Source organism: Trichosurus vulpecula, chromosome 1, assembly GCF_011100635.1.
Source record: "Trichosurus vulpecula isolate mTriVul1 chromosome 1, mTriVul1.pri, whole genome shotgun sequence".
Classification (NCBI taxonomy): domain Eukaryota; kingdom Metazoa; phylum Chordata; class Mammalia; order Diprotodontia; family Phalangeridae; genus Trichosurus; species Trichosurus vulpecula.
Window position 1 is genome coordinate 461363683 of NC_050573.1, and position 24536 is coordinate 461388218.

The 24536-nt window shown below is 35.4% G+C and overlaps 1 protein-coding gene across 1 annotated transcript in view; it reads left to right on the forward strand.

The window, feature by feature from the left end:
- The window catches only part of ADGRV1 (adhesion G protein-coupled receptor V1), a 727941-nt gene that overhangs the window by 129696 nt on the left and 573709 nt on the right, over positions 1-24536 (forward strand). Inside the window, exons 38-48 of the mRNA XM_036763404.1 lie at positions 1023-1186; positions 2974-3067; positions 5773-5851; positions 5974-6112; positions 8664-8805; positions 15207-15469; positions 17271-17446; positions 18892-19016; positions 21475-21635; positions 21723-21869; positions 23701-23808. Coding sequence (XP_036619299.1) covers positions 1023-1186; positions 2974-3067; positions 5773-5851; positions 5974-6112; positions 8664-8805; positions 15207-15469; positions 17271-17446; positions 18892-19016; positions 21475-21635; positions 21723-21869; positions 23701-23808 — 1598 coding nt within the window. The remainder of the gene's footprint in view (positions 1-1022; positions 1187-2973; positions 3068-5772; positions 5852-5973; positions 6113-8663; positions 8806-15206; positions 15470-17270; positions 17447-18891; positions 19017-21474; positions 21636-21722; positions 21870-23700; positions 23809-24536) is intronic.

The following is a 24536-nucleotide window of genomic DNA, read 5'->3' on the forward strand; positions in this document are numbered from 1 at the left end:
AATTCCCTACACCAATGAAATTACAGACCAGGACTGAAGATCCAGAGTGAGTGAGAAATCATTTTCATCTGTTGGGTATCAAGAAAGAAATATTGGAGGTGGCACTTGAAGTTATAAGAATACTTTCTTGTAAAAGGGTTATACTCAGGGAATGGCAAAATAATCTATTGCATATATTTGAAGATACAAGGGAAGAAAGATAAATTGGGAAGGGAGGGAATTCAAGAGTGGAGGGAAGATCATGAGTTATTTCAGGGAGACTGATAGGGCATCCTCCTGGAGATTTCAATTACTCATTTGGAGAGAATAATTATGAATTCAGGCAAGAAATCAGGGAGAAAGATTTTATAGTTATTTGTACTGGAAGAGTACATGAGGTCACCAAGAAAGAGGATTAAAAACAGATGAATGAAGAAGGCTAAGGAGAAAGCTTTGAGAGAAGGGGTATTGCTCTGTTAAAAGGGAGAGGATGAGAGGAAAGAAGAGCCAGTGAACAGGAAAAAGGAGATGTTAGAAAGGCAGAAAGAGAACCAGGACAGTGTGAAGTCAATGTCCTCTGAAATTCCTTCCAGCTCTAGAGTGATGGTCCTGTGAATAAGTTCAGTTAAATGCCTTCTGTGTACAAACACTTGTATTAGGTATTTTTGTTTGTTGGTTTGTTTGGTCTAGTCCTGTGATTTCATTGGTGTTGGGAACTTCTGGAGAAGAAATTCCTTCTTTCGTCTGTTTTGCAACTTACAGTCTCAGAGGGTTGCTTAGTGGACTGAAATTAAGTAATTTTTGCCCAAGGTCACGCAGCCAATATGTGTCAGAGGCAGAACTAAGCTGCAGACTTGTTCCCAATGTCACGCTATGTCACACTAACTCTAGTATTTATACATCCTTAAAATACATAAAATTTGACCAAATTGAAGCTCAAGGTGAAAGCATATAGATGTCTGCCTAATAGGGCAAAAACATCACATGATAATTATTTAAAATCTTAAATAATGAAAACTTCTTTTCTCCACCAATACAACTAGGCATTATTAATGTCACCTATGCTACAGTTCCTGGGATGCTTAGTCTAAAGAATCAGACAGATGGAAATCTAGCAAAACCTGGAGTTGATTTTATATCAGTAGTTGGTTCCCTGATATTAAGGGAAGGAGAGACATCAGCTGCCATCAATATTACTATCCTAGAGGTAAAATTCTTTACTATAATGCTGTATTTCAATAAGCAACACACAATGCTGAAGTTTATGGAATATTCTACCTGTATTGTTGGCAAAAGATATCTGGCCATGCTTGTTTTTTTAGAAGATCGTAATTGTATATACATCTTACTTTCTCCCATGCTTTCTTTTCCCATATTCTGTTAGGTATTCTTTGCTGTCATGCAAGATTATAAACCTGTACTATTGCAGTGCTGATATAAATCACAGAGACCTTGTTAAATTGGTTACTGATTTAAGTTTCTTTGTTTAGTTCCTTTTAGTTTGATTACTAAACTCTTCCACAAGAAGTGGGCAGTAGCTTTTAGAAAATGTGGCCCACTTGGATCTGGAGGAACCCCGTTTTATGTCCCAAGAATTCATTAGAAGACTTCATAGATTAAAGGAAAGAGTGTACGGTTAGGGTAGAGTATTGTTAGAAGCTTGTTAAATAAATATAGTGCTTGAGGCATGTTGCATGGTGGAGCATATTAAGCTGGTTTCTTATTCCCTGCATCTGTAAAGGGAATTCTAACCCTGGGAAGTCATAATCTGTCATTGAGTTTCTTTGTAGAAAAAATAGCCTGAAAATTAGCTTTTCATAATCATAGATTATTTCAGCATTGTATTTAACAAATCATGATTATGTTATCAAGTCAGATATTACATTAATCAAATAAGTTAACATCTATAAAATGCTTTGTAAAATTTGAAGTGACATTATTGATATTATATTTGAGAATATTCCGTTTATAAAATTACAGACAAATGAAAAAGATCAAATATCTGAAGTCACTGATAATACTTTTGTTGAGTTAACATTTTAACTTAATATGGTGTTATTGTCATGGATTTGATAACCATAAGATATAACATTTTGGTGTTCTTTTTCTGTATATGAAATGATATTTTGTAAAGTTTGTAGATTGTCTGACAAGTCTCTTTGTACTAATCACTTTTTAGTTTGAGTCTAAGCTTCTTCCTTTGCTTCCAGAGGCCTATTTTTGGGAATATTGTATCTACTTTCATTACTCTGTTTTTCTGAATTGTTTCTACCTCTTTTTTGCTTCCCGTATTACTGATTAAAACCTAAAAGTCTCATGATTAAAAAACAGTTAGTAGGAGAGATGAAGGAACTACTTTTGTTATCATCCACTATGCAACTTACCTTTGTCCACAGAATTAGCAAGGGTTAGAGTATTCAAATCCTTAGCCTTTTCTCTGTTGATATATTCATTTTCATCTTTGTTTGCCCAGCCTAACACTGTGTTCTACCAATAGTAGGCACTTAATTGATTGAATTAAATTGAGTAAAAACCAAGCAAAAGGAGAAGTGTATTTTTACTTTTTAGTTCACTTGCCTGATTTTAATTGTACCTGATCTTATCTCTCCTATTTCCCTTGTGTGTGGAACTAAGCTTGTTTCCGTAAGAAGTACATGGTGGATATTTAGTATGGTACTGGTTCATAGTGGATATTTAGAATGATGTAATTTTCCAGTCTTTCATCCCCATTAAAACTTTTTATGAACATTCTATCTTAGAGAAAGTTTTGATAATACTTATTTGGCCTGATTGGCATCTATCAACTAGCATTACTATGAATACTTTTGGACATAAGAATAAAGCAAATGTCTTTTCCATCTCAAGCTTGTAACTTTAGATTTCCCTTAAGACCATTTTAATATGAACATCAACCAGACAATTTATAAAACAGCCTATGACAGGCAAAACTACTTTGAGAGGATAATGAGAAGACTAATGTGTATGCTTTTTCAGGATGACATACCCGAACTAGAAGAATACTTTCTGGTCAATTTAACATCAGTTGAACTTATCATGGCTCCTCTGACTTCATTCCCTCCTAGACTAGGTATAATTTTCTTACTCCTCAATTAGCATCATACGAATTAATTTATTTTGTGTTGGTCAATGATTTTATTCTAATGTTTCATGTAATATCAAGAACGAACAAAAAATAATTACTTTGGGCTTCAATAATTTATATTTCTCTTTAATTTTATAATTGTTCAATAATGGGTAATATAATAAATATTTAAATTTTATAAAGTTTTTTGACTTGTCATAGTTATTTTATGTGTAAATTTCATATTTGTCTGTCTACCAATATAAATTTGTTTTTCTCAGACAATAATCAGTGCTTTAATTTGTGTATAGCGATTGATTTCCTATTGCTAGTTTAAATTCAGTTAGTTCATTTTATTTTTAGCTCTTAAATAGCAAATGATCACAATTTGCTATTTTTTTGTTAAACAACAAATTGTAATCTCTGCTTCTTTTTCTTTTTTAACTTTTCTCCCTTATCTTTCCTTTGCATGCCTTTAGAAATCATTCAGTTAATTCATTACAGATTAAAAGGTAAATCTTTATACACATTTATAAAGAGTAAGCTCTGCTTAGAATATATAGCAAATATAACAAAATATAGGACAAATTGCTGCTAAATATTTGGAAACTTGAAGGAAATACAGCTGTCGTCAGCCTAGTTAACAAGAATTCTTTGAACTTCAACTCTTCTGAAGGGACAGTAGGGTTAGGAAGAGAGTGTGACAATTAAATAACGTTAAGTGTAGAAGAGGACAGAGGCAGCAGGAGCCTCCAGTTATGGTCCACTCTTCGATCCTTGGCTAGAAGACATGATGGGCAAAGAAAGGATAGGGCTACTTTAGCAGAGAGAAAAAGAAACAGGATGCAAAGGATGGCAAAATAAGCACCTAGAAAAGAGAAATGACTCATTCTAGATCTGAGATACAGTTTTTGGGAAGCTTCAACATTTATTTGTAAAGAAATTATTTTCAGTTTATTGTAGGTTAATGGCTATAAAGATCTAATATTTCTTTTACAAAAGTAAAGGTATTACCTCTCATCCAAAGGATCCGATTTCACTCAATTATTTGTATCAAATTTCATTCTGAGTTATTATTGCTAATTCTAGCTAATAGCTATTTTTATTGGATTTCATACTTATACCAAGGATGGGGAATCTCCAGCTTAGGGGCCTATTCTGTCTCTGGACTTGATTTCATTTATCCAAAAAAGTAATAATGTAATGGTCACTGAAACTGCAGCCCAGAAAATATTATTTCTTGTGTCAGTCTGCTATGAAGTCTAAGGAAGTTTAAGGAAATTCTTGAAGTTTAAACTCTTTAAGTAGTTGAGGAATTAAGAATGGGTAGTAATCCAATAATTAACATTTCAAAGTTAATCACATTTATAAGACATTTTAATGTTCACAAAGTACTTTCTCCATAGCAGTTTTGTAGGCAGTACAGGCACATATTACTGTCTCCATTTAGCAGATAAGGAAACTGAGGCCCGGAGAAGTTAAGTGATATGGCTGGTCACATATCTAGTGCTGCAAGCGCTCTTTGCACCTAGGTTTTATGACTTCAAGTCCAAAATCCTTTTTACCATGCCATATGACCTGAATCACTCTCATTCTTACTCCTAGTCCCCCTCCCCCTTAACTGGCAATGATATAAATTACAATAAAATCTTAGCAATTAGAAACCTTTGGGGAATGAGTTGTTCTGGATAGCCAAATTTCCCCAACACTTGCATTTCAATCCATTTATGAATGAAAATGTCATTTTAACCATATGGGGGAGTGGATGTGTTTCTTAAATGTGTTATGCATCTCACTTCTTCAACAAAGTAAACGAAAGATGAAAAATTGCTCTTATGACAGTCACACAGTGTATCTGTTGCTCAATAGAATACATCCTATAGTCAGGGCTTGTCGGTATAGTGTTGTTCATCGCCATGTTGGATGGATTCAGATTGTTTTGCTTTTTAAGCTCTTATATATGCTTTTTGGAGTTTTCTTATTTCTTCCTTTCACATTTTTTCTGGCATTTTGCCTTTGTAATTTTCTGTTTGTAATCTGCCCATGGGTTTGGAAACTAGATAACTAAGCATATTATAAATGTGTGTAAAGTCAGAGTTAAGAGGCTGTAGGAGAGAGAGATTGTCTTATAAATAGAACGCATGAATGTTAGCACATTGACATTATGATGTCAACTTTAGCTTCTAAGTGGATTTTTATGTTTTTTGGTTCTTAGCACTAAAAGTAGTGAAAGTTTTAAAATATTTATTGTATTTCATAAAACAGAGTTATATTTCCTATTCTTAGTTGAAAATAACATCAAATGCATTAAATGAAGTATATGTACATGCTTTGTAAACCTTCATAAAGAACAGTGTCAGGGTTAGTTATTGCTAGTATTGTTATCGTTACTATTATCCATAGGGCAGCTAGGTAGTATAGCGTATAGAATGCTGGGCCTGGAGGTAGAAAGACTCCTTTCCCTGTGTTCAAATCCAACATTAGACTTACTAGATATGTGATCCTGAATAAGGCATTTAAGTCATCTTTGCCTCAGTTTCCTCATCTGTAAAATAAGCTGGAAAAGGAAATGGCTAACCACTTCAGTATCTTTGCCAAGAAAACCCCAAATGGGGTCACAAAGAGTTGGACATGACTGAAACAACTGAATAACAGTAATAAAAATCATCATCATCATCATCACTATCACTGATATTTGTTTTGCTTTTTAGATTCAGAAGGCGTAACAGCACAGATTATTATTGATGCTAATGATGGAGCCAGAGGAAAGATTGAATGGCACAATACCAGGTAGTTTCTATAACTGATTAAAGCATTTGCATGAATTTATTTTGTGAATATATGTGATTTTATAAAGCAAATTAGCTTCAAAACTTTACCACCAACAGCACAATTTTCTTACTTTTTTTTAGGTTTGAAGTACATGAGTCACAAGGAATTTTAACATTGGTGGCACACAGGGATGGAGGGTCACTTGGCCATGTGTCCTTGTTTGTGTATGCACAGAATTTGGAAGCACAACTAGGGATAGATTATGACTTTACTGCAACGGTAGGAATCAAGATCACTCATGGTTTACTTTTGAAGACTATACTAAGGTTATGACAGTGTAAGCCTAGTAGAGACAGAAAATCTATATACAACCCAATCAATTTTGAGTAGTAATATGATTAATCACTAATTATAATTATTATTTAATTAATATAATTTTAATGGGACTTATAATTGGGCTTATACAATGAGCTCAATACAATTCTGTTTTTTAAGTTTTGTTTTGAAGCAGGTTATTGTATTCTGTTTATCCTAAACACAATTTACTTATCAGGAAAAAATGCTTTTGCATGATCAGATGCAGTGCTGTAGTGAAGAACATCATCTGAATTCTTTGATCTCCTCCTTTTCCCCCTCCCACACATATCTCTAGCATTTCCACTTCACCACCACACTCAGTACATGTGAGTAGAGTTTTCTCTTTCAACATAGTTTCCCTGTGGTAAGAGCTGTGGGAAGCTTTGTAGCCTAGTAAGACTGGAGTGATAGGTAGAAGTTCCAGAAAGATAGGTCTTTACTATATGTAAGAAAAACCTTCCTAATATTCAGATCTATACAGAAATGGAACTGGCTGTATTTAGAGATATAAGGTTTCCCTTCATTAGAAATCCACAGTCAAAGACTGATTATACTCTATGTGTGGGTTGAACTAGCTGGCCTGTGTCAGTGCATGGATACAAGAGATGATTGGATAAAATTGGGGAATATTGACTGAAATATAGCATATATAAACAGAGGTGATGTGAAATGACACTGGAGAGGTGATTTTGAATCAGGTTGAACAGGGCCTTAAGTGTGGTTAAGGAGTCTATATTTTGTCCATAAGGTACTACAGTGTAGTTGAAAATTGGGAGGGCCATGAGAGTAACATTTTCAGACCTTTGCATTAAAAGATTATGAGTAAATAATGTATTTGAGAGGGGAGACACTAGAGACAAGGAGTTCAGTTGGAAATCTGTATCACATTAGTCAGATAAGAATTATTGAGCTCCTGAACTATAGCAAATGTCCATTTTAGTAGAGAGGAAGACACAGTGAGTGTTGTATCAGAAAATGATAGGAAGAAAAAAAATCATCCTTACTTTCAAGAAATATGAAATTTTTACCAAAGAAATTAGTCATGCTTTTTTTTTAAAGTGCCTGAGGATTTTAAATTCTAAAGTAGATTTTTAAAAATAATGTCCTTTTCTTCTACCTTTCGATAGGCAAAACTGACCCCTGAAAAAGATAATGACAGTATTGAGAGGCCGAAGTTAAACAGGCACTTTGATGGAATTTAAGGAAGTTAAGGAAGCTATAAACTGGTCCCGCCATTTTGGAAAGCAATTTGGAATTATCTCCCCAAAGTTGCTAAATTGTGTATGCCCTTTGACCCAGCAGTACCACTACTAGGTCTATACCACAAAGAAGTCACAGAAGGAAGAAAAGAACTTTCCATGACTCTTTTGAGCCTCTCTCAATCTATTAATTCTTGCCTAAATTTTCCAACTAAGTTGTCCCATCTTCATTTTTCCAGGCCTCTTACTCTATAACCTACTAATGACTGAAGGAGTTTACCCACAAAATGACATTAACCTTGGAGTTTCTACAGCAGTCTAGCCTCTACTTCTGGTCATATTTTAGGCTTAGGCTGCAGGGGCTACTAAAGGAACTGGATATTTCTGAGCATAACTGATGCTATTTTCTGGGGTGTTCTCTTACATCATCAGTGGCCATTCCAACTTATTTATTGAGGGCTCATCTGATCTCATAGCACTTTGTATTTATGCACTTAACAAACTCGACATTGTATTGTATTGATCTGTTCTCTAAGCCCTGTTAGATTGTTAATTCCATGAGGTCAGGCAGAGCATCCTGTTTATCATTTTAGTACCTTGAACTGCACTAAATAGCTGCTGAATCGGAGAAAAAAAGAAAATGTATAAAGGTTCTGTTTTTTCAACAGATAATTTTGGTGTAGTATTTTTATGGGAATTTGTAAGAAATGTGTCATGTAAATGCTTTCAACCAAGATGTGATGTTAAAATTAATATTAAAATAAAATAGATAACAAGAGATGGTAATCTCAGTAAAATATGTTCATTATCAAAAGTTGGTTATATCTTTCTCCATTACACTCACTTTGAAGTTCAGTTTAAAAATGTTGACAATAATAATAATAGCTAGCATTTATATAGCACTTTAAGGTAGGTGCCATTATTATTCCTGTTTTACAGATGAGGAAACTGAGGCAAAGAGGACTTAAGTGACCTCTTCAGGATCACATAGCTAGTATGTGTCTGAGATTGGATTTGAAATTGGGATTTGACCAAAGAAATTATTTGGGGATTGCAGGAGGTGAGGGTATTGTAGGACGCTGTGTCTTAAAAAGGCAGCTTGATCTGAACCAGATGTTAGGTGTAGCATAAGATCTTGCCATGAAGTGCCAGAATCATGAAGTGAGTCCCGGGGCACCACTGCAAACCACCATACTATGTTTTTTTCTAAACAGGCATTGTATATCAAATGTTGGTTCTGTTCATTTTAATACTGCCTATATTTTTGTGACCAGATTCTTCATTTTGCTGATGGAGAAAGGTATAAGAATATTGAGATCACAATTCTTGATGATGAAATTCCTGAAGGAGATGAGAATTTTCTGGTGATTTTAACTAATCCCTCTCCTGGACTTGAGCTGGGGGAGAATACAACAGGTGACAAAAGCATATTTTCTCATAAAATTTCTCTTCATTTTTTCTCTAACTTTATAGATTATTCTAAATCAGAGTAAGCTGGAGTGGTGAGAAAGATTAGGCTATACCAGAGGATTTGGTCTGCTTTTGTATTCTTGTCTAAAGTGAACAATACTTAAGTATTGTGTCACAATGGAAAATGTACACTCCTATGCTTGTATCATTGTTTATGTGCCAAATGTACTTGATAGGAATATGGAGAGATGAGTAGAAAAAAACTGAAAAGTCATTAAAAAGTAGTGATTACATTTAAATTTCCCTTACTTTCAAGTTTCATTTATGATGTTAGTCACTTGAATGAATGAGCATTTATTAAGAGCTTACTATATACAAAGCACAGGGTTTCCAAGTAGAAAAGAAAGACAGTCCTATTCTACAGGAGCCCCCATGCTAGTGGGGGAGGGAATGCATGTATGAGATTTGGGCTGAGTCAGATGGAAAAGCCTAGGTGTTGTTTAGGTTCAGTGGCAGAGCAGATGGTCATGAATGTTCTTTAATGTCATTTCCATTGATAAGTGCTTAGCTGGGGGGAAAACAACTGGCAGCTTACTTCAGTACCATCTTCTTAGCTATATTATAAGGTTCAAAGTACAATAGAATCTTGAACATCTAGATACCTAAGTCATTATATTTCACTTCATCCTCTGTTTTAATCTATCACATGGCAACAGATATTTAACTTTTATTTCAGTTAATGTTTGATACAAGAAAGATATTTTCAACAGCACGTACAACTTGACAGTCTGCATGAAGATTATTTTTTAAGCTTTTTTTTGTTTCTATTTAGTATTTACTTTTTTCCCAGTTACATGTAAACACAATTTTTAACATTTGTTTTTAAAACTTTGAGTTCCAAATTCTCTCCCTTCCTCCCTTCCCAACCCCCTCTCATTGAGAAGGCAAGGAATTTCATATAGGTTATATATGTATAGTCATGCAAAACATTCATAATAGTCATATTGTGAATATATGAAAATTGTTTCAAGGACTGCACAATGCTTACCATTGAAATAAGTCAACATCTGTTCAAAGATGCAGTAAAACTTGGCACATGATAAATACTAGACAATTAAATACAATGAATAAAAACAGCAAATAGAACCATTAGTTTACTGTTGGTCAGGCTCTATACTAATGTTTCTCCAAAGATATGCCATGGCGCTGAGAGGTTGCCATAAAATTTTGGCTGTTGTGTTATTGCAAATAAAATAAAATTTATAAGTACATAATCCTGTTTACTATTACTTATCTAACATACATAGAATGATAAGTATATTATTTGCGAAATAAACGAAACTTGATTGTGACTCCTATGCTAACTTTAAAACACATCTAACCTTAAACTCACATAAAACTACTCACGTATGAAACTCCCAAGTTTCCTATAGTGTTGCCACCCTGAGACATTCAGGGTGCCAAGATTCTTCATGACATAACTGTGAGCTAAAAAAAATTGAGATCCATTATGGTTTGCCGACTTCTGGGAAGGTAAGAAGTTGGTAAAGAAAAGTGCAAATGGAGAAGTTATATGGGAGGCCAGTACTCTAGCTAGGCACTAGCCTTTGTGTTCCTTGTTGGTCCTTTAATTTAACGCTTTATCTTCTCTTTTCTCATAATACACATACAAAATACATATGGCTTTATGTGAAAAGAGTCTTCAGTTAGAGTGAAAAATGTAAAGAATTTTAAGTAATATGATCTATTGCTTTCATGTATTCTTGCTTCTAGATTTAAAATGCAGATTCCTAAGGTTCCTGAAGAGCTGCATGAATGTGTATGTCTATTTCAAAGCTGGAAGAAAATTTCTCATCAACATTATGCAGGAAGAATGTCCTTTTAAAAATTGTTGGGATGAATAAGATAGGAGGGTGGGAAAGCCATGTAGAATATAGGAGGAGGAAAAACACAGGCACTCGTATGTACATACTCACACACATATGTGTGCATATACAGTTCCTTCATCTTCTTGGCCCCCTTTGTTTTGTAACTTTCTCATCTTAAGATTTTACACATCAGTTATACCATGGATGGACCCTTTGTTAGTTTTTAGCTAAGTGGCTAATGTCTAAATAAAATTATTTGGGGGCAACTATCTAGTTGCGCAGTGGATACAGTGCTGGGTCTGGAATCAGAAAGACCTGAGTGTAAATCTGGCTTCAGATATTTAGGAGGTATTTAACCCTGGTAGGCTCAAATTCCCTATCTATAAAATGGGGATGATAATAACAGCCCCTACCTCCCAGGGTTGTTGTGAGGATCAAATGAGATATTTGTAAAAAGCTTCACAGACCTTAAAATGCTACATAAATGCTAAGTATTATTGTTCTTTAGAAAGTAGTGGATTGTTGTTTGTTGTTTTTCAGTCTTATCCAGCTCTTTGTGCCCATTTGGGGTTTTCTTGGCAAAGATACTGCAGTGGTTTCCCTTCTCCAGCTTCTTTTACAGATGAGGAAACTGGGGGCAAACAGGGTTAAGTTACTTGCTTAGGGTCACACAGCTAATAAGTGTTTGAGGCTAGATTTGAACTCAGGAGGAGGAGTCTTCCTGACTGCAGGCCAGGTGTTTTATACCATGTGGCTGCCCAAGTAGTGATTATGGCATTCTTATCTCTTTAGAGAGTTTTTCTGTTGTTTTCTGACATATTTTATCAATGGAAAGCAGAAACATAGGCCTTAAGTGACATATCACTGGACTTCACATCTGGCTATGTTCAGATTCTGGGCTCAGATACTCACTTAGCTCTGTAGTTTAAGGAACCCACTTAATGATCAATCCCCTCTTCCAAGACAAGGAAGTTAGGCTAGGTTGTATCTATAGTCTTTTCTGCCTCTGATGTTCTGTGATTCTAGGCTAGGCAGTACAGTCCTCTAGGCCTCTATGGCATGTAGATGACAGTCTAACTTATGAAGATTTCCCAAGAGTTCAGTATGTAGTCTTTCTTGTTAACTCATTCCAACTCTTCACTTTTCTCACTTTAAGTATTCTTCATTATATTTATGCTAGATTATCTACTGCACACTTTATCCTTTATCCCCTCTCCTCCCTCTCATCTTCCCTCCTCCCTTCACCCCCACCCCTTCTCTTTCTTTCTCTTTGGTTCTAACCACCAAAGTCGTTGGCACTGTCAAATGGCTCAAAATCAGAAATAGATAAGAGGTTTTTAAATTTTATTAATTTATTTTTAGTTTTCAGCATTCACTTTCACAAGGTTTTGAGTTCCAAATTTTCTCCCCATCTCTCCCCCCCAATCCAAAACTGTGTGCATTCTGATTACCCCTTCCCCCAATCTGCCCTCCCTTCTATCACTCCTTCCCCCTTCTCTTATCCCTTTCCCTTCTATTTTCCTGTGGGGCAAGATTGATTTCTATATCCCATTGCCTGTATATCTTATTTCCCAGTTGCATGTAAAAACAACTTTTAGCATTCATTTTTAAAACTTTGAGTTTCCAAGTCTCTTCCTTTTCCCCTCCCCACCCACCCTCATTGAGAAGGCAAGCAATTCAATATAGGTTATACATGTGTAGTCATGCAAAACACTAGTCATGTTGTGAAAGACTAACTATATTTTATTGATTCTATTCTCTCCTTTGACCCTGTCACTCCTCAAAAGTGTTTGCTTCTGATTATCCCTTTCCCCAATCTGCTGTCCCTTCTATCATCCCCCCTCTCTTATCCCCTTTCCCCCTACTTTCCTTTAGGGTAAGATAGATTTCCATACCCAATTGAGTGTGTATATTATTCCCTCCTTAAGCTAAATCCAGTAAGAGTAAGGATTCTCACCCACGCATTCTCACCCACTCATTCCCTCTCACCTCCACTGTAAAAGTTTTTTCTTGCCTCTTTTATGTGATTTACTCTATTCTACTTCTCCCTTTCTTCTTCTCCCAGTAAATTCCTCTCTCATCCCTTAATTTTATTTTTTTAGACATCATCTCTTCATATTCAACTCACCCTGTGCCCTCTGTCCATATATAGTCCCTCCAACTACCCTAATACTGAGAAAGGTCTCGTGAATTACAAATATCATCTTTCAATGTAGGAATGTAAACAAAACAGTTCAACTTTAGTAAGTCCCTTATGATTTCTCTTTCTTGTTTACCTTTTCATGCTTCTCTTGAGTCTTGTATTTGAAAGTCAGATTTTCTATTCAGCTCTGGTCTTTTCACTAAGAATGCTTGAAAGTCCTCTATTTCATTGAATGAACATTTTTTCCCCTGAAGTATTATACTCAGTTTTGCTGGGTGATTCTTGGTTTTAATCTTAGCTTCTCTGACCTCTGGAATATCATATCCCAAACTGCTATATCTTTTGCTATCTTGATTGTGTTTCCACCATACTTGAATTTTTTCTTTTTGGCTGCTTGCAATATTTTCTCCTTGACCTGGAAACTCTAGAATTTGGATACAATATTCCTGGGACTTTTCCTTTTGTGCTCTCTTTCAGGAGGTGATGGGTGGATTCTTTCAATTTCTATTTACCCTCTGGTTGTAGAATATCAGGGCAGTTTTCCTTGATGATTTCATGAAAGATGATGTGTAAGCTCTTTTTTTATCATGGCTTTTAGGTAGTCCAACAATTTTTAAATTATCCCCCCTGGATCTGTTTTCCAGGTCAGCTGTTTTTCCAATGAGATATTCCACATTGTCTTCTATTTTTCAGTCTTTTGGTTTTTATAATTTCTTGATTTCTCATAAAGTCATTAGCTTCAATTTGCTCCATTCTAATTTTTAAGGAATTATTTTCCTCAGTGAGCTTTTGGACCTCCTTTTCCATTTGCCCTTTTTAAGGCATTCTTCTCCTCATTGGCTTTTTGGACCTCTTTTGCCATTTGGGTTAGTCTCTCTTTAAAGGTGTTATTTTCTTCAGTATTTTTGGGGTCTCCTTTAGCAAGCTGTTGACTTGTTTTTCATGATTTTCTTGCGTCACTCTCTTTTCTCTTCCCAGTTTTTCCATTACTTCTCTTACTTGATTTTCAAAATCCTTTTTGAGCTCTTCCCTGGCCTGAGACCAGTTCATATTTTTCTTGGAGGCTTTGGATGTAAGAGCTTTAACTTTGTTGTCTTCTTCTTGTATGTTTTGATCTTCTTTGTCAACAAAGAGTCTATAGTCCATTTTTTTCCTGCTCTTTGCTCATTTTCCTAGCCAATTGCTTGACTTTTAACTCTTTGTTTAGGTAAGATGCTGCTTCTGTTGTGGAGGGTGTACTTGTCCCATGCTACAGGGGTTTTGTGTAGCTGTTTTCAGTGATATTTATAGAGACCTGTAAATTTTCAGTTCTTCCAACGTGGTATGATCAAAGGAGAGGTATTTACTCCTGTGCTCTGGTCTGTAAGTGACCACAAGCACTCTTTTCTGACTTGGATCTGTGAGTAGGATTCCCTCTCCACAGCTGCCACAAGCACCTCCATTCCTCCTCATCCCAGGACCGCCACCTAAGACTGTGACCCAGTTCCAAATACGGACAAAGCAAGAGAATCCTGTCTCAGCACCAGCAAAGAGATCCCTGCAATCCCCCTGTGATCAGCAGCTCGATTCCCTCATTCTCTGTGGGCCAAGAGTTCTGGAAGCAGCTGCTGCTGCCCTGGGGCTAGGACCAGACTGCAGTCCTTTCTCACCCAGGTCCAACAGACCTTTCCTACTGACCTTCTAAGTTGTCACTGGCATTTGTGGTTTGAGAAGTCTGGAAACCATCACAGCTGCCAGTGATTCAGTCTCCAGAGGCCTGCTCCAAATTTGCTAGGGCCCAGTCTGTGCTGGCTGGGCCTGTGCTGGACTGTTCTCTTCTCTCAGACTGGTGCAACAGACTTTTCCTGTAGACCTTCCAGGTTGTTTTGGACTCAAAGTTTGTTTCACTCTGTCACTTTGTGGAGTCTGTTGCTCTAGAATTTGTTTAGAATCATTTTTTTTGGTATTTGGAGAGGTTTGGGAGAGAGCTCAAGCAAGTCCCTGCTTTTATTTCTCCATCTTGGCTCTGCCTCCTCAGATAACAGTTTTTATCAGAGGAAATGACTCTAAAGAAGATACATCATCATTTGCTTTGCTGAAGCATCCTAAGGAGCACTGGGCCTTTCCATCATTTTTTATTTTTATCCCCAGTGCTTAACCCACATCTTTGTACATAGTAAGCACTTAAATACTTTTTTCATTCATTCATTCTCTTCTATCACTTCTTCCTTCTCCTCTCCTTTTTACTTCTTTCTCTTCCCTGTCTTCCCTGTCTATTTCTCCCCTTTTCCCTCTCCGTTTGTAAAAGAAGTGTTCATTTCAATTTAGCAAGTATTCACTGAGTGGCCTCTAAGTGCTCAGCATTTAGAGGCTACCATATTTTGATTTCATACATTTTTTTGTTTTTATTTTGACAGCATTAATTACTATACTTGCCAACGATGATGGCCCTGGAGTTCTGTCATTTAACAATAGTGAACACTTTTTCCTAAGAGAACCAACGGCTCTCTATATCCAGGAAAGTGTTGCAGTGTTGTATGTTGTTCGAGAACCTGCCCAAGGACTGTTTGGAACAGTGACTGTTCAATTTATTGTAACTGAAGTAAATTCTTCAAAACTGTCTGGAGATCTGACCCCTTCAAAAGGGTATGTTGTTTTGGAAGAAGGAGTTCGATTTAAGGTAGGATACTTGGAGATACTAAAGAATAAAATACCATTTTTGGTAACTGTCTAAAGTCCTGTTGGAAATAAGATGGATTACAAACTGGCAACATTTAAATAAAGAAACCATGTTTATTCAATTATTTTCCTATTTCCACCGACTTGTAAATATAAACAATTATTTAAGTAATACAATAGGTTATATTTTTGTTTTAGAGACTTATGCTATTGTACCTAGACATCCTATATTTTCAAGCACTGTTTTATATATCATTTTATATATCATATCGTTGTAAAACCAAACTACCTAACCCCTAACATGATGACTTATTTATCTATGCATCTTTGCAAGACTCTAGTTAGGTGGAATATGGCTTGTCTCAGAATATTTATCAGAGTTAGTATCTTATGTGTACATAACAGTAGCTGCTTGGAATATGACGGGAAGAATTTGAATGAAATTTTTTATGTTGTTTTCTTAGTGAAATTGCACTATAACCTATTCACAAATGCATATATATGGTGCTAGCCATGTCTTGTCCCTTGCAACTCTCTTCCTTTAGAAAGTGTTTATAATATATAGGCATATGGCTACTGAATGATAATGATAATTAAAAATAATAGCTAGTATATATAGTATATTAAGATTTTACAAAGCACTTTACAAGTACAGTGCTGAACTATGTACTATGAGCTATGCTAAACTCTTTACAACTATCTCATTTGATCTTCACAACAACCCTGGGAGAGAGGTGATTTTATTAGCTATTATAATTTCCACTTTACAGGTGAGGAAATTGAGGCAGATATGCCTCAATTAAGTGACTTGTCCAGGGTCACACATTCTGAAGTGGCATTTGAACTTCCTGTACCTTAAAGCTGCTTCTCTGGTAGAATAGTCCATAGTAATCTGGTTTCTTTTGTTTCTTTATCCTGAACATTTTCCCAATATTCTCCACCGTTCTTTCCAATTTCCACTGTGACTGTGCCGTTATCAAGTGGTTGTGTGTGTTGTGTTGACTCAGTTTTGAGGACCTTGTTGAGGTAAATTCCTCTACTTCACGTTTTGCAACATGTGTTGCCATATAAACTGCCATTATATTCATGGTGGTCTTTTTCTTGTGCTCATCCTTGTGCAAGATGAGATGAACAAGAGTTTTACAAGGGAGTTCTTCTTGTTGTTTTTGGGTACATCATGAAAAACAGCTCTGTCATCACCTTTTCTTCCCCAAGCAGAATCTTTGTGTTTTCTGCAATCTTCTGCTCCATTTTCCCACTGATCTGCCACTATTATTTCAGAAATGAAAAGGAAGCCATGTAGGGCTACTTTACACATGGCTTTGTTTCATGAGTTGCCATGGTCAAATAATTCATCATCAAGTGGCCTTGATATATTGGTAGAATGTCCCAGAGCTTCTGTTCTTCTGACCTCCCATCTGAGAATCTAGGGTCACTTTGACACTGTGATGAAGCATATTCAAGAATAAAGCTGCGATAGAGTAGGCTTCGTGAAGTTCTCTAAATTATGAGTCCAATTGTGATGACTGTAATGAAGAGATAATTATAGTTTTGGGACTTTGACTTGATCTTTTAAGAACAAGAAACAGCTGACTGTGTTAGTTGTCACTTATATACATGGAAGAACTGAGAAATTCTGACAATAAAAACTTTCAGCTACATAAATATGCTACCACATTATGAGAATCTGAAAAAATAAGAAGACACTCCGCAGACTGGATTATTTTGTTGTCAAAAATTTGTCTTCTCTCTGTATGTGTGCTGTGTATGTTAATGACTTCATCTTCCTGATTTATTTGCAGATGCTCCACATATCTGCCATATTAGATGAAGAACCAGAGACGGATGAACATTTTGTTTGTACCTTGTTCAACCCAACTGGAGGAGCGAGACTGGGGACACCTATACAAACTCTCATAACTGTTTTGCAGAACCAAGCTCCAATGGGTCTGTTCAGTATTTGGGCAGTTGAAAATAGGTATAGTTTATTAATATGAAGACTACAGCTTCTGATAACCAGTAGGAAGTATTCTCCTGAAGTGAAGAAAATGCAGAATGACAATTTCTCTGAGGGCAAAAGATATTAGTAACCTGAAGACATTTAGTACTAATGGTATTAGTGCAAGTCTTATGTTTTCACTAAAAAATATGACATTCTTAGTATTTTACAGTATTAAGAAAGTATAATAAAAGATTGAGGCAACTATTTAGCCAAATCTGAATAGTTATATATTTAACTTGAATATATTTTAAACATTTCCACTGGGTGCTGAGTTTTTCTGCATTTGATTTCTTGAAAATAAGCTGTTTCATTAGTAACATCTTATATTTTTGTGGCATTTTATATAGCACTTCGCATTTTACAAAATGTTTTCTCATTTAATTCTCACTGTAAGGATGGATAGAAGAGAGAGACTGGATTTGTGATTTCATTGGCATAGGGAACTCCAGAATAAGGAAACTATCTCTATCAATGCAATTTGTCTTAGAGAGTTGGCTACAACCCTGAGATGTTAAGTGCCACCAGGGTCATGCAGCCATAATATAGAAGAGATGAACTCATCTCACTGTTTCCAAGGCTACCTCTCTCCCCATTATGCACCTTCCTACAGTGTGGCTATATATATGACAGGTATTATTATCTCCATGACAAAACTGAGTCTTTGTTATTCCCAAAGTCCTATAGCTAGAAAGTGACAAACTCAGACTTCAGTCTAGTCTCCTGACTTTAGGATCAAGATTCTTTATACCATATCCACTGACTCTGTATAGATCTAGTCTTTAACATTTTCCAACTTGTTTATTATTTCATATTATTCAGTTCTACAAATTCAAAAAACATCATGTATCTTCTCTGTGCAGGACATGTGATAATTGTTGAGAGACATGCTACTTAAGATATATTTCCTTTGTTTTAGACAAACATAGTCACTGATTTATTTTCAATCTTGACTTTATGTCATGAAAACATGTTAGCATTATGTTTTCTATACCATTATTGATTCATATTTGTTGAGTTCTTTTGTAGGTGGAGGGAAAGTGGTCCTGATCCAATATTTCACTGATATAGGGAGTCCCAATAAGGAAACTCCCTCTATCAATGCACTTGCCTAGCTAGGGTCACACAGCCAGTATGTGTCAGAGGCAGAGCTTGAAGGTAGGTTTTCCTTACCCAAGGTCTTCCTCAGTCCAGGACTAGGTCTCTACTACCCTAATGAGCCTCTATTGAGCTATTGGAGTGTGCAGTTCATTGTACCTATTTTATAGATATTCAAATGATAGTATGCTTCCCTAAAAGAGCATTTGCTTACTGTCAGTTATGTTTCATTATTTATTCCATGCATGTCAAGTGATTAGAGTATGCATGGGATATGCAAATGAGATTGTTTTCTCACTTTCTATAATTCTACTTGTTACTTTTAGAGCCGCAACTATCACCATTGAAGAAACCAACAGGACTGTTTATTTAAATGTGTCTCGGAGTAATGGGCTTAATTTAACTGTGAGTGTGGAGTGGGAGACAGTGTCTGAAACTGCCTTTGGCATGAGTAAGTTCAGTTCCTTAGGAAAACAAAACCTCAGAGCTTCCAAATGCCTGTCAAATTTTTTTGGCTTTAATTGTTTGTCATTTTATTGAAAGTTGAGAGAAAGCAATTAATAAAGTAGCTTGAAATGTTTAATTTATTATACAAGATAATTTCTACTTTGGAGGTCTTCCCATTGCTTTTCACAGTTTTTTGGGTTTCCAGGACTCATCTTATTTTAGAAAGCATTACAGTAGCTTCGTAGCACTTAATTTTTAAGAATTCAACTCTATGCATGTGGACCAAAGAGGAGGAGAGGGAGGTAGGGTAAGGGAAGGGAGTGACAGAGAGAAGTATTGGTCTATTTTTGTGAGCAATTGCCCTAGTTGAGTAGGAAATGGGAGACCTGTGTCTGCTCTTGCCTCAGCGTGAGTATTTCTTCTGCAGCACGATTCTAGAAATTTGCTTTTCATCAAGCTACAAATCTTTTTATTCTGCTTGATCTGGGAAAGTTAATGAAAGGAAAAGCCTTAGAACTTCCTAGCTCTTCCTAGTCAGCTGGAAGGTCTCTGCTATGTTCTCTTTGAATTCCTTGTGCCCTCTGTTATCTCTGGGTGAAGCAGGAAGAAGATTATGTGTAAAATAATTACACTTCTGGGTGAATCCCTTTCAGAAGTATTTTTCCTTCTAATTATCAGTCTTCCAGATGGTCAAGTTTTTACCTTTTTTATTTTCTTCTTTTTGCTTAGAAGTCCTGGTGTCTTGTTTCTCTCCTTTTCTGTGTGCTATAAAAAAACAATATTTACATTCATTTGTTTCTAAAACAAGCATTTAATGTCTGAACTCTCAGATAGAGACTACTGCCTTTTAAAGAAACCTTAGTATCTTTCTAGCTACAATTGTTTAAAGATAATATACTGTATTCTAGGTAGTTTTAAAAGGATTTTTAAGGATGATATTGGTTGTACATGGTATTCACCTTGCTTGCCAATTTTATACACTAAATACCAATGTAAGACATAACTCTACTTTATCTAAAGACTTTTAAATTTAAGAGTCACCTCTATTCTTTAATCACAAGATGTATTCCCTTGTCTGGCTAGGCAAGACCATTTAGTTTTTTTATGAAAAAAGAATGGCAGACTTCCAGAATGTCTAATTTTTGTGTGAAGATGAAGACTTTACAAGTTAATTTTTAAGAAAGGGAAACTGTTAAAGGTTTTTAAGAGTATAGCTGCTTGATTAAGTAGGCATAGTGTCAGCATAGCTCCTGATCTACAAATAAAGTTTAGCTTCAACATATATATCGTCTATTGCTTACTATCTCCTAATTGATGCGATTAGTATCTTTTCCATGGGCATGGAGTGTCAATAATGTGAAAATTTCCAACTTTTTTTTCACCCTATTTCAGTAGAGATGTCAGATGGACTTGATAGAAATGATGGACATTTACTTTTAATTGTAAAATAAATATAATAATTAAGATAATATGGAAAATTTTAACTGTCATTTAATACATGGTTCTCCTTGTACACTGTAGAATTTTTCTGGGTTTTAGAATTTTTAGAATTTTTCAAGTTTTTAGCTGAAAGCTCTGACCAGGAGGGCCAGTTAAAGAAGATAAGGCTCTTATGAAGTCTGTTAGATATTGTTTTAGATATATTTTAATATGTTACAATATTGAGCTGAACAAACTGTTATGGGATGAATGGCATAGTCCTTACTTCCTGAAATAATACCTGAAACATGCTGCATAGTGGTGTGTGCCTTTTTTAAAGGTCTTTTACTCATTAATTTTTTTTCTTTTATCTTCTTTTTTGATTCAGCGAGCATTTTTAATTACTTGCTATATTCAGGGTACTTCATCTGCCAAAAATGAAATAACCATAGCTTTATTAAATACACACACATACAATATCTACACATGTATATGAATTTACATCATACAGACATTTAAGTTACTAAAATTCAGCAGTATTCCCATGGCAAAGAATGCACACATACATATAGATTGGTTGGCTTTTTTGTTTTTATTAATACTCCATATGTCATATTGATACATATAGGTCATTTTAAATATTTTTTCTTAGTTATTCATGTGTGCAAGTAGTTGATGGCAGTTTTAGGGTATTTAGCATATCTTCATAAGTTTTTCATATGCAGTTCATATGCAGTTATTTATATATAAGATTTTATGATTCAAACTTGGTGTTTCGTAGGTTTTTTGGTTTATTATTTGGAGGTGTGGGAGTAGAAAGCCTTGTCAAATTTTCAAAACATTAGAATTTGAAATTAATTGCTAGGAATACTTTTAATTTAATTTTTTTGACCTGGGCAAAATCCACAATTGAACTAATAATAATCTCAGAAATATTGTTATTCATTGATCTCCAAATCCAAAAGTATCTTTTATTAAAGTTAGAAAATATTTAATGACGTTAAAAGATTTTTCTAATTGTAAATATTTTTCCTCTTTTTCAGGGGGAATGAACAGTGTACTATCTGTCTTTCAAAGTTTTGAACCAGCTTCCAGCTGGTGTTTCTTTAAATTAGGAGAATCAGTATATGGTATAATGTTAAGAATATCCTCCCAACAATTTTCTTCTCTCTATCGATGGCAAGGAATTTTTATTCCAGTTGAGGTAAATCTTGATTCTTTTAGTTTTAGATAAATTAGCTAACATGTATTTGTATATTTCTCACTATTTTTCTTATTGCTTACTTCTTAGGATATTAATATACAAAATCCTAAAAGCTGTGAGACATTTTATATCAATGGTTCCCCCTATGTTGTGATCACTCATGGAGAAAAAGATGGAGAGAAACCTTCTAAGAACAGCATATATTCTATCACATCAGAGTTCAAATTATTTCTGGTAAAAAATTAATATTTTTGCATATAACATTTCTTAAGAGATCAGATTTTTATTATTTTGTTGGTGTCAAACCATATATACTCTAACTTTAGTTGGAAAGAAACTTTCTCTTACAAGGTATGTAACTTATGGCCCAGGACCTCCTAAGATTCTGGGTGTCACAAATGCTAGGCTTCCCTAATTTCCTGTGCAAGTACTCAAAGTACATATGGGTAGAGAGGACAGCCTTAATTTCACCCCTTAAAAACTTCAAAGGCTGCATAGGAGTCCATAAGTGACTATAGAAACATGAAAATTATTCAGAGGACTCACAATAGCCTATAAATAAGCATAAAACATAGAACATTCAGAATTGTTCCCTTTGGGAGGAACTGAATTTGGGCATGCCACAGGGGCAACATTGGCTTTCTAGTGGATCCTTAGATTCCCCATAGGTCCTACATAGTCCCTCCAGAATTCGTAGTTTCCCCTGTGGTTTGTCTTCCAAGAGGCAAACAGATTTTGGGTTTGCTAAACAAGCAATACCCAGATATTCTAGTGAATCATTCTTTTTCACTTCCCCAGAGACCTATTACGGCCTTGTGGTACTACTCTGAGGTCTCAGACTCCCACAGAAGGGAAACATTCTTTGGAGCTCCTAGACAGCAATTTTCTTTTCCATCAAAATGGTCTTAGTTACTCATTGTAATAGTTAAAGTTGGCAAACTTCCAACTTCTTGCTCCCTCATGATGTAGCTTTAATTTTTGTTGCTCTTCTAGATGCAGGGCTACATTATTTATCTTTTTCTTAGAGAGATGCTGGTCAGGGACTCTCATTCTGTTTTAAAGGCTTAAGTCTTCAAGCTCTTAAACTTGGGTTTACTCTTGGGCCAGAGTTGCCTTGGAAACTACATTTTTTTCCTGGCTAAAAGACTTGATTTGGTGATCATATTTCCTAAGAAATTGAAATCCCCCTTCCAATACACAGACTTGCTCTGTTGTAATGTAGTCTAGGGAAAAGTTTAAAACAAAAAGGAAAAAAGAGCTGAGTAGTGTGATTGTCTAACTTCTACAGGCTGTTTCAAAGGGAGGGTCCTCTGACAAGAGTCTAACCTCCTGAGTCATCTTAGTGAAGACAATAGGCCCTGATAATCATTCAGGATCTATCTTCTCTCTTTTTTTTTAAAAAAAAACTTATTTTATTCTGAATTTAAGAAATCAAAGAAGCATTTTCATAACAGTAGAAGAGAAAAAAAGATGATTGCACATGAAACTGCACATCTATTATGTACAGCTTGCTATTCCTTTTAAATATATAACAAAATTATCGTGTAACTTTCTCTTTTTCCCCTTTTTTCTCCTCCCCATCCCGCCCTAAAGACAGCTACTATTAGACACAAATGTGTGTGTGTAAAATCATTCTAGACATACTTCTGTTTATCAGAGCCCACATTCTCCTACAAGTCCATGTTCTTCAGGGGATGGAGCTTACCTGACTCCAAAGACTCACATCTCATAAGCTCATCAAGGTGATTGGGAGAGTTCATCAATTTGATCATGGGAATCCTCTCATCTTTCCCACCTGCCTTGCCCTCCCCCCCACCCCCTTAGAAATGTGTCTTTCTAAGGAATTTGTCATATATTTAGTTAGGATCACAGAACCATAGATCTATAATTCAGTACAATACTTTTCATGTCTTCCTTCAAATATTTATGAGAAACCAGTGTAAGCCTAGAACTCACAACTCCTTAAAGTTATGTTTCATGAAAAATTGGCTAATAATGTTGATCATGTTCATAACTCAGTTCTCTTTTTCTTAATTTTAATTGTATTGTTATGCCTTCCTTATAGGAACAGACAATTGTAGTTCCAGAAAGTAGTCAAGTAAAACATTTTACTTCAACCAATCAACATTATTTGATTGTTGCAAGTCAGAGGGATGATTCTGAGTTGACTCAGGTTTGATCTTTTTCTATGTTTGAAAAAATCTAGGTTTTTTTTCATACCATACCTTAGAGCTCAGGATTAAAGCACGGTCATATTTAAATGGCAAATAAGAAAATGGAACTTAGTCATTGATTTATTACAGACTGATTAAATGTTCTGTTTCTTTTATAAAATTAATATATTCGGTTTTCCCGGAAAGTGACTTGGTTGAATGCCTGGGAAATTAAATAGACTGGGTCACTGTTCATGCTTAAGACAAGCATTGGCAGCCTTCCTTCCCCCAAAGACTACATGCACTGTCATTATTTAGATCAAATTTGAGCTTTTATGACTCCTTCTCAGAGAAGACTGGGTATTTTCCTGCATATTATTTTGTTTCCTATAATGGGGTATAATATTATATTGCCAGTTACTGTTGGTGATAGTGAGATTTTTTTCAGTGCCTTAATTCATTTAAAAAAATTTGCGTAAAAATAAGGTTGCTGTGAGCACTAAGAATCTGTAGGTCTAACGATTTTAGGAATTGATTCGGTTCCAAATAGCCCACTAAACAAACAGGAAAAGAAAGCAATTTTGCATCAGTACCCATCTGAGGCTCATTTTTCTCCCTGCCCAAGAGGTGTATTTCCTCTCGTTTTTGAAAAAAAAAAGTGTGTTTGGCTTATGAAATTGTTCTTGAGCTTCAGGTGAAATAAAGGGGGCCCTCAGAGAAGCACTATTTGATATATTAGGTTGTCGAA